This window comes from Rhodamnia argentea, chromosome 1 (assembly GCF_020921035.1).
Source record: "Rhodamnia argentea isolate NSW1041297 chromosome 1, ASM2092103v1, whole genome shotgun sequence".
NCBI lineage: Eukaryota > Viridiplantae > Streptophyta > Magnoliopsida > Myrtales > Myrtaceae > Rhodamnia > Rhodamnia argentea.
The window spans coordinates 30,137,929-30,149,222 of NC_063150.1; the positions used below are offsets into that span (position 1 = coordinate 30,137,929).

The 11,294-nt window shown below is 44.8% G+C and overlaps 1 protein-coding gene across 1 annotated transcript; it reads right to left on the minus strand.

The window, feature by feature from the left end:
* Positions 1-591: 591 nt before the first annotated feature.
* On the minus strand, positions 592-9,586 carry LOC125314857 (disease resistance protein RPM1-like). Its single transcript, XM_048278090.1, has 4 exons — positions 9,226-9,586; positions 5,889-5,958; positions 2,006-2,469; positions 592-1,907 (listed from the first exon to the last, which is right to left on the minus strand). Exons 1-4 carry the CDS (start codon positions 9,584-9,586, stop codon positions 592-594), a joined length of 2,211 nt encoding a protein of 736 aa, XP_048134047.1.
* Between the last annotated feature and the right edge of the window lie 1,708 nt (positions 9,587-11,294).

The window sequence follows — 11,294 nt, forward strand, 5'->3', positions numbered from 1 at the left end:
TAGCTAGTAGTAATAAAATCTTGAGGTCCGAGTTTATTTAATTTTCAAGATGCATCTGAGTTATTTGCAATGATGGAAAGGTTTTAGAAGTCAATTTTACTGTTCTATCCCCGAGCTATCTATACTTAAAAATAAATAAATAAATGGGAACAACTGAAGCAAAAGGCGGCGGGCGCATGTAACATTTGCCTGGCTCTGTTTTTCATGAAAGAACGTTAATTGTGTCCTCCATTCAATTTATCATATCTGTCAATCCTCCGTCTATTTTTATGGCATGTGATCTTCCAAGAAGAAAATTTGTAATTCTTCTCGTTTCTTTAGTCAAATCACTCGTTTGACGCCATATAGGCTAAAAGTAAAACAACCCATATAATTTATGCAGAAAATAAGGAACAAAAAGTACTGACAACTAAATAAGAAAACAACAGCAACAACATAGCAGCCCGGGGATATGAAAGTTCTTAGATAAAAAATATCGATAATGGAAGGAGTCATAAAAGCGGCGGAGGATCTTCTTTCCCGTGACGGTGGTCTTCTAGGATCAATGACGGACCAAAGGGACTAGCAGGGGGGCCAGCATATCCCTACGATCTACGAAACTTGAGGCAGAACCTCATCGCGGCTCATCGCCCTACCCTTGATGACATTGTAGGATTGGATGCTAAGATCATGCATCTCCCAGTGACCCTCTATCTGCCAGATAAAGGAGACTCTCGGGTTACGTTCCATCACCTCCTCATAGCACTCTTGCACAACACCCTCCCTCATTCCGCTACTGCTTTGCGGATAGAACGCAAGAGCAAATTCTTCTGGCATCCCAAAGAATTTGAGATCCTTGAGGTTTGCGAGGCCGCGGATAACAACCAGTAATGATTGCCAGTCCAAGCGGCTGCATCCGACAATGGAGAGACTCTCAAGGCAAGGCATTGCCTGACCATTCATCAACACAAAGCTCAGATTTTCCAGATCTTCAAAGTGCAACTTCTTCAGCTTTGGGAACCCTCCATCTCCAAAAACCAATGTTTCCCCATCAAAGGCATTCTGTAGATAAAGATCCACCAGATTGGGCAAATTCTGGAGAGCAATTAGGGGGCTGGATTTCAATCTGCTCCATCCCAAACGCAATCCGGCCAGTTTGTTCAGCAGAGGTACCCAATGAGGCAGCTCCTTTAGACATCCTGCCATATATAGACCCCGCAGGAGCAGGGGAGGTGAAGACAGAATATCCAAATCAATAACTTCAGACTCACTTTCTGCAGTCACATCTAGCGATCGAAGATTGGTCATCTTCTCGAGGGAGTGGCATAGTTCCTTTGCATCGTCTGTCTTCAACTCCGTTACGCCCAGCCTCGTTAGCTGACTTAGCTCTCCCAGCTCTTGCAAAATATTCTTGCTCCGACCACCTCCAGCTTTCACATAGCACAGTTTTTGCAGTGATTTTAGCGCTCCCATGCCCTCGGGAGCCGAAATTCCCTTTCTAGGACCGAAGGGTAGAGGAAATGTGAGCTCTGAATCACGGTACACCAACAGATTCTGTAATTTCTTGAGCTTGGTTATCTCCACAGGCAGCTCCGAGATCAACGTCTGTCTAAGATCCAGAGTATCCAGACTTTGGAGTTTCCCGATTGAACTAGGAATGATGCGCACTTTGGTCCCTCTCAAACTTAGATACTTCAAGTGGAACAGGACTAGTATTTGTCTGGGGAAGTTGTGAAGGGACGAGCCTCCCAGATCTAACACCCTCAGCAGCTTAGAGCCACTTGGGACGAGTTGCTCATCTGTGGTTGACGATTCTCCAAACTCAAAAACGAGCAGAGAGCGTAGGCGGGGGAGATTTAGCTGGTTTAGTGCATTGTTGTTGGTGGACTGGACTGACAGACGCCGCACTCTTTCGTGCAATTCTTTTTCTGCCCAGATGCGAATGAAACAAAGTCTTCATCCCTTAACCTAGCAAGGATGCTTTCACGCATTAGGTCATGTACCCTACAACATCTTAGCCTTCCACCTCTTGTTTCTGCAATTTGCACCAAACTCCTGTCTATAAGCTGCTTCAGGTGTCTTTCAGCAACCTCGTCTTGTGTCATCCCTTCTCTTTCCTCAACAAATCCTTCTGCAATCCACAGACGGTAGAGTCTCCTACACTGAATCACATGATCCTCTGGAAATACTCCCAAGTACAAAAAGCAGCTTTTCAAGTTATCAGGCAAATCACTGTAGCTCAAGCTGAGAATTTTCCCGAAAATTTGCATCTTGTCATCGGTTTCTAGTTCTGCAGCAAGGCTGCGGGCAATCATCTCCCATTCTTGGTCATCTTTTGCAAAGAGAAGGCCACCAATTGCCACTATGGCCAGGGGCAAACCCTCACATTTTCTCAAAATCTGTAGAGAAAGGTGTTCTAGGTGAGGAGGACACGGCTTCCCACGGAAGGCTTTCTTGCAGAATAAGGACCATGATTCTTCTGGAGATAAGGGCATACGGGTATAAACTTTTGATGGGTGGGATGAGACAGTAGCAATGTCAGCTTTGCGAGTAGTGATTATTATTCGGCTACAGAAGCTGCTATTAGGCAATGCATTTTTTATACTATCTAGTGCTTGCAACTTCCATACATCATCGAGAACAATGACGTACCTCGTTTGCTGCAGAAAGTCTTGCACTATCTGCTTGAGGCTCGTGATATTCATGGATTCTAATCCTTGAGGAACCGGCTGCTGAATTTCTTTATGTAGTTGTGCAATTATGTCCCTCAAGATACTCTGAATATTACAAGTCTGGGAGACACTGATCCATGCATGGCTTTGAAAGTAGGCTTTCACTTGGTGATCGTCGTAGACTCTTTTTGCCAGAGTGGTCTTCCCTGAACCCCCATCCCTAAGATCGATATAACTTCAAGTCCGGGTTCTCCATCAACAAGCCATCTAATAAGCTTTTCTCTCGGCTGGTCAATCCCCACCAGTTCACCTTCCTCGACAAGAAAAATGTCCTCCCTGAGATCGTGCCAGGAGGTGCCTCTGCTGGATGCCCTCGCACTTTGCTCTGCGTCATATGGCTTCAAATTGTGTCGTTGATACCCTTCGGCGATGGTGCGGACTCTTGACTTGATATCATCTATCTTGGAGGAGATATGATGGCGTGCTTTCAAGTTATGTATGGATGACTTGATCTTGTGAAAGCACTTCATGAACCCATGTCCATGATCTCTTGACAAGTTGAGCGTGAATTCATCCAGAATGTTGTAAATATAACGTGCGGAAGCTAACCCAGATCTTGCAAATAAGTCAATGCGAAAAGCCACGAGAAATAACGATGAACAATAAAGGACACCGGGGATTACGTGGTTCGGTCCGAATATCGGTACCTACATCCACGGGAGAGCCAGCAAGAACAATCCACTATAATCGGAGAATCGGAATTACAATCGCTCAATACGCTCGTGTTTCCCGCACCTAGATTATACCCAAACCCAAAGTGTTTACAAATAAACAACTTAATTGGATATAACAAAATAAAACTCACGAAGCACAAATCTACTACACTCAGAAGCTCCTCGCGCTTGTGCGGCTTCTTCGTCCAGAGAAGAAATGTAATCCCCTTCTCTTAGTGCCTTCTGTGCAACTTCTTCTTTGTGCGATGAGAAGCCCTTTTGTGCAGCACACCTCCCTCTCTTCTTTTGGGTGCTCATTATAATATACAAGAAACCCTTCTTTCCTTCTATACGGCTTCTGCAGGTTCAAGAGAAAAGGGGGAAAGCAATCCCTACCTTTTTCTTCTTTTATTCCTTTCATCCACCACCGCTGGGCCCACAAAATTTCCTTCTCTTTTGTGAACGACAATTGCATGAAGAAGCCATGTGCTCTTCTTTCTTTTTGAACTCTCTGGGACCCATTGTGATCTCTTGATCTACCATTACTCAAGAAAGAGGTCGTGCACTTCTTTCTTTCCTATCAGACCAAAATCTTGAGTAATGATCAAACGTGGTCCCCATATTTTGTCTTGTGGTGCCAATAACAATTTTAAACTCGAGACATATTTAACAATTCTCCACCTTGGCTCGATGTTTGAAGCCAAGTTAATAATGCTCATCATCCATGCTGCTCTCCCAACGCCCCCACGGGCGTTCACTCTCTACAGACGCTAATAGTGCTCAAGCAGAGCTTGAGCTTCGCCAAAGGAACAGGCTTAGTCATCATGTCCGCGGGGTTCTCTGCTGTAGCAATCTTTTTCACAACAACCTTACCCTTCGCTAAGACATCTCGGATGAAGTGGTACACGATATTGATATGCTTCGTTCGCTCGTGATAAACCGGATTATATGCCGGATAAATCGCACTTTGGTTATCACAGTGTATATCAACACTTTTTTGTTCTAACCCAAAGTCCATGAGCAAACCTTGCAACCATATCGCCTCTTTCGCTACAAAGGTTAGTGCCATGTATTCCGCCTCGGTTGACGACAAGGCCACGTGATCCCGTAAGGACGCCTTCCAACTAACCGCACCACCTGCAAGCGTAAACACGTACCCGGCTAAAGACCCGCACTCATCCAAGTCACCCGCATGATCGGAATCCACAAAACCAGTGGTCTCTTTGCCATTACTGTCCCTCCGGTATACTATACCAACGTCTGATGTCCCCTTCAAATATCTGAGGATCCATTTCACGACTTCCCAATGAGTTTTACCCGGACGCTTCATATAACGACTAACCACACCGACAGCTTGTGAAATATCGGGCCTAGTGCATACCATAGCATACATAATACTACCCACGGCACTAGAATAAGGAACACGAGACATATGTTCCTCTTCCTCCTCAGGTTGCGGCGATAACTTAACCGAAAGTTTAAAGTGCTTTGCTAATGGCGTACTCACGGACTTCGCCGATCGCATATTAAAACGTGCAACAATTTTCTCAATATATTTCTTTTGAGACGGACGTAATAATCCTGCATATCCTGTCACGCAAAATCTCCATACCCAATATTTTCTTCGCAGCACCTAAATCTTTCATCTCAAACTCGGTACTCAATCGCCTCTTAACACATCAATATCGAGACATATTTTTCGTTGCTATCAACATATCATCAACATATAATAGCAGATATATCAAAGACCCGTCCTCCAATCTCCCGAAATAAACACGGCTATCCATCGACTCTTTGAATAGTCCGACTAGCCATGAAAGCGTCAAACCGCTTATACCACTTGTCTAGGAGATTGTTTCAGCCCATACAAAGATTTCTTTAATAAGCAAACATGATCTTCCTTACCCGGAATAGCAAATCCCTCCGTTGCCTCATGTAAATCTGCTCCTCCAACTCACCGTGAAGAAACGCCGTTTTCACATCAAGCCGCTCCAACTCGAGATCCTGTGCAAGCAACAAAGGCAAGTAAAACACGAATAGAAGTATGCCTTACCACGGGAGAAAACACCTCACTCGTAGTCAATGCCTTCTCGTTGGGTATACCCCTTCGCAACAAGTCTCGCCTTATATCTCTTGCCTCGACACTAGGAATGCCCTCTTTCCGTTTGTAGACCCATTTACTTCCGACAATCTTCGGCTCTTGGATACTTTAACTAACTCCCATGTCGATTTCGATGGAGTGATTCCATCTCTTCGCTCATAGCCCCTAGCCCATTGCGACGACTCGAACTAGCCATCGCCTCGAGTAAGACGAAGGCTCATCTGTCTCCACCTCGTCACCTACGGTCAAAGCATAAGCAAAGTCCCGTATAAGCATAACGTACCGGTGGTTTAATTTGCCTTCTCGTTCATGTCTGCGGCTATACTACGCTGCGGTATCTTGGTTGTTCATTATCACCGATTTCGGGAACTACGGCCTCATCTGCAGTCTCAACATCCGTTACCTCCGAGGTCTCCGAGTCTCCACTGAAGCTCCACCTCACTACTAACACCATGATCATGTCCGCTCTGTTGGTTGTGTCTCGGTAACTCCTCTGTCGAAGCATTGCAATCTCGTCGAAGATCACATCTCTACCGATTAGAAAACCGGGTGATGCGGGATCGGTGCACCACAGCCCGGTAGCCTTTCACCCCATGTGCATAACCCGGAAATATGCACTTCTTCGACCTCGGCTCAAGCTTACCATCACTCGCATGAGCATACGCGAGACATCCGAATATTCGTAATCCGGAGTAATCAACGGGTTTCCCGACCATACTTCCTCCGGGAGTCTTCCACTCGATAGCGAGATGATGGAGATCGATTAATCGGGTAACGAGCCATGTTCACTGCTTCGGCCCAAAATTCCTTGCCTATTCCAGCATGCGAAAGCATGCTCCGAGCCCGCTCAAGTAAAGTTCCGTTCTTCCGTTCCGCCACGCCATTCTGCGTGGTGTCCCAGTGCTTGTGCGGTGTCTCACAATCCCTTCTCTCTCGCAGAACTCGGTAAAATCTTTACCACGGAACTCCATGCCGTTATCGGTTCTCGGGCACTTGATCCGTTTATCCGATCGCTTCTCAATCAATGCCTTAAATTTCTTGAACCGATCAAACACATCAGATTTGTGCTTGGAAAGTATACCCATACCTTCCTGGAATAGTCGTCGATAAATGTCAGCATATAACGAGCACCTCCTTTCGAAGGAACAGGAGACGGGCCCCGCACATCCGAATGAATATATTCTACCGGTTGCTTGGTCGAATGAATACCCGTAGCAAACTTAATCCTGCGTTTGCTTCCCAAAGATGCAGTGCTCACATAAGTCTAACTTACTTGTCTTCTGACCCTTTAACAACCCTCTATCACTCAGCATCGTCATACCCGCCTCACTCATGTGCCCTAGACGCATATGCCATAAACGAGTTAGATCGAATCGACTCACCCGATGAAACGCTGCGGCGGCTCTGTCACGGTCTCTCCCAGTAGATGATAGAGAGAACTCACTTTCTTCCCTTTCATTCTCGTCATAGCACCTCGAGAGATCTTCAGCACTCCACCTTCAGCAGTGTACTTACACCCGATATCATCAAGTGTCCCCGGAGAAATAAGGTTCTTCTTGAGCTCGGTACATGCCTCACGTCCGTCAATGTGCGCACCACACCATCGTGCATCTCGAATCCGAATCGTCCCTATCCCCACAACCTTGCAAGGCTGCGTTATTCCCCAACGTAACTCTACCACCATCTCGCAGTCGGTAAGTAGTAAACCAGTTCTTATGAGGCGTCATATGATAAGAACACCCCGAATCTAGCACCCATTCATCTCCGATGAACCGCGATCACACACAAAACAGCCTCTCGCATCACTAGTGCTCTCTTCGACAACGTTCGCCACACTTGGTTGTGGCTTTCGCTATCACCTCTGTTTCTCAACTTAGGACAATCTCTCCCGATGTGCCCCTCTTCGTGACACTCAAAGCACTTCACGCGTCCCTTGGACTTTCTATGGCGTGATTTAGATGCGCTTTTACCTCTGCTGCACTCTTTGGACCCTCGTTGTTGCTCTCTACCCCGAATCACTAGTCCTCGCGCTACATCCTGCGCTAGACTGTCATCTCGCAACTTTCTCTGCCACTCTTTAGAAAATAAGGCGGACTTTACCTCTTCCGAGGTAATCGTAGTACGCCCCCGCAATGATGAATCGGTAAAGTGCTCCCATGACTCCGGTAGGGAAGCTAACAACATCATGCCCCGCTCTTCATCATCAAGTGTCTTACCGACGTTCTTCAAATCCATCATGAGTTTATTAAATTCATCTAGATGGGTTCTGATAGACGTACCTTCGATATATCCGAACTGGAACATCCTTTTCAACATGTATAAGCGATTGTTCAAACCCTTCGTTATATAGAGCGCCTGAAGTTTTGCCCACATTGCTGCGGTATCCTTCTCCTCACCAACCTCTATTAACACTTCATCCGATAAATTCAATAGGATTAAACTTCTAGCTTTCCTCATTACCACATCCTTTTCAGCATCTGTCATCGTTTCGGGCAACTCAGCCTTGCCCTCCAATGCTTCTGCTAAACCTTGAGTTGTCAATATCGCCTCCATCTTGAGACTCCATAACCCAAAGTTGTTCCTCCCGTTAAACTTCTCAATTTCAGCTTTCACTCCGGACATAATTGCAATCACGGGATATCCAGATAATAATCGGACAAGCAAAAGCCCCAAATCACAATCTAGAATATCCGAACCAAGGCTCTGATACCAATTGTTGTAAATATAACGTGCGGAAGCTAACCCGGATCTTGCAAATAAGTCAATGCGAAAAGCCACGAGAAATAACGATGAACAATAAAGGACACCGGGGATTACGTGGTTCGGTCCGAATATCGGTACCTACATCCACGGGAGAGCCAGCAAGAACAATCCACTATAATCGGAGAATCGGAATTACAATCGCTCAATACGCTCGTGTTTCCCGCACCTAGATTATACCCAAACCCAAAGTGTTTACAAATAAACAACTTAATTGGATATAACAAAATAAAACTCACGAAGCACAAATCTACTACACTCAGAAGCTCCTCGCGCTTGTGCGGCTTCTTCGTCCGGAGAAGAAATGTAATCCCCTTCTCTTAGTGCCTTCTGTGCAACTTCTTCTTTGTGCGATGAGAAGCCCTTTTGTGCAGCACACCTCCCTCTCTTCTTTTGGGTGCTCATTATAATATACAAGAAACCCTTCTTTCCTTCTATACGGCTTCTGCAGGTTCAAGAGAAAAGGGGGAAAGCAATCCCTACCTTTTTCTTCTTTTATTCCTTTCATCCACCACCGCTGGGCCCACAAAATTTCCTTCTCTTTTGTGAACGACAATTGCATGAAGAAGCCATGTGCTCTTCTTTCTTTTTGAACTCTCTGGGACCCACTGTGATCTCTTGATCTACCATTACTCAAGAAAGAGGTCGTGCACTTCTTTCTTTCCTATCAGACCAAAATCTTGAGTAATGATCAAACGTGGTCCCCATATTTTGTCTTGTGGTGCCAATAACAATTTTAAACTCGAGACATATTTAACACAGAATATCCTCCACATCGTATGCAACCTCTCTGACTTGTTTCACCCGTACCTTCAACTCAGGATAATCTTCTTGCAACGACTCGGCACGTTCTAAGAAGGCCTTCATGTGCTCAAATTCATATCTGATGAGTACGATTTCTCCACGTACCCCTTTCAATAGTTTCGCCTCTTTCTCGACGAGCGTAGAAAGCTTCCCAAGCAGAAAAGAAACTGCGGATTCTGCCATTGCTCTTGCTCACTGATCGCACGTGAGCAAAACTCAGGCCAGAAGGAAATAGCTGCAGTGTCGGTGTCGGACACGCTCCTACACGCGTTCAATGCGAGGTCAACGGCAGCGACAGGCCGGGGACACGCGTGTCGGTGAGGAAGGAGAGCAGGGATGGCACAGATCTGGAGGGTAGAGATCGTCGGAGAAGGGGAGGACTGAGGAGTTGTCTGCCTCTTAGGCCATGAAAGCGACGAGGGAGAGAGCCGGCGATCCGCGGCGAGCGCCGGAGGAGAGACGAAGCAGCCAAACCAGGGCGGTCGTCGTTCCCTTCGCGAGACAGAGAGGAGAGAGAGGTGAAGCAAAGAGTGAGACTCTGTGAGTGCGCGACCCATGACTCGTCTACTCACTATCCAGTCAACAATGGACGCTGGAATTGTGGAACGGGGCGAGCTAAAGTGAGACTGTGAGAGTGAGCGACCCAACAAAAAAAAAAAAAAGAGGACTGGTGGTTGGTAATTCTCGTGATCATCCTAGCAATTTTCTAAGTTCCAACAAAAATACAGAGAACCGAGAGAACAAAGGAATTTATCGACCACGAAAAACTTCAGCCCAAAACGCAGTATGGTTAATGCTGTTGCTTCCTGAGGGAAGCGTCTTGGGAACCCATTTATGTGCTTCCAACCTTTTAGCCTATCATTTTCTTTTTCCATTTGATTTCATTTGGTATTAAAACATTCCAGCGCCAATGGTGTTGAAAGGTCTTTGCAACTTAAAACCTTTAAGTCTCTTTGCTAGACAAAAAGAGCGAGTGGTCATCCTAGCCCAGGGAAGGATGCTCCTTTATCTTTTTGTGCCTCTTATGGTAATCCTATTGCTCTGTTGTTCTTGAGCAGGACGTCCTGGGATCTTGAGTGGCGGGGAGACTCTGGAATCGTCTGATCTGACCTAAGAAAAGCTTCATGCATCTATCAGATGCGCAAAGAGACTGTCAATGTCAAAATTTGCATCTAAAGGTTGTCTATTCATTATGCCATCGATGTGAATAATTTACTCAGAGAGAGAGAGAGAGAGAGAGAGAGAGAGAGAGAATGGCCATGACTCCAAACGCCCACCAAGCTTTATATTTGGTACGACTCTGCAGAAAAATTATCTGTGCTTATTGCATAAACTTTGGTTTGTGTGAATCTAAGACAGTAGATACTAGTGGCTTATTACCTCTTTCGATCCTTTTATTTTCGATTTTTTTTTGCTGATTTCTGGAGAGAATAAAGGATGTGAATACAAGGTAAACAATTTACTTCTACTGTTTTTACAAAAAGATTGTTTGCCTTCGATTAATAATGTAAATTAATTTGCAGAAGAGTTGGATTTAGCAACCTTCTTTTTGTGGAGAATCGGTGCCTTGGTGCTTAATGATGGATGGTTGAACGAACTAAAGAAATTGCAGTCTCCTTCACTTGCTGATAAAAGATTTGTCCTGCTTAATGCTTATCACGTGTTTTATTCATTTGCGGTGACCAAGGCAAAATATTCGTCAGACCAGATGCTCTGATAGGGTATCTGACTTGTGAGGACAAACCCTAATCGACAACATTTCTAGTCTTGCAGAAGTTTACACAATGCAAAAGGGAAAAATTGCAACCCAATAAAATGATTGAATTGCTAACCGAGCAATTTTTAAGTTCAAATTATCGTGACGTTTTCTTATTTAGCGAGCGACTTTAGTAGTCGATGGGAAGGCATGGACAAGACATGAGATGTCGGATCACAAAGGGAATAACATCTATTCAAATGATCGAGAAATTGTTGAGAGGGGGGAAAGAATTAGGGTCTGCATGGCAACAATTCTGTTCCCAAAAACAGATTATGGTTATAATGATTTTTTCTGATTATGGTTATAATGAGTTTTTAGAGAATCGGAATGTGTTTGATAAGCGTATTGTGATTCTGTTCATGAATAGAAACACGTTTGATAACTGTACAAAATTTATGTTCCCAAAAATACTTTCTCTTCCCAATTTTTTTTTATTTAAATCAATTAATTTTGTAATTACTTTAAAATTTTCTTCGTAAATTGAAGATCAATTTTCAATACACAAA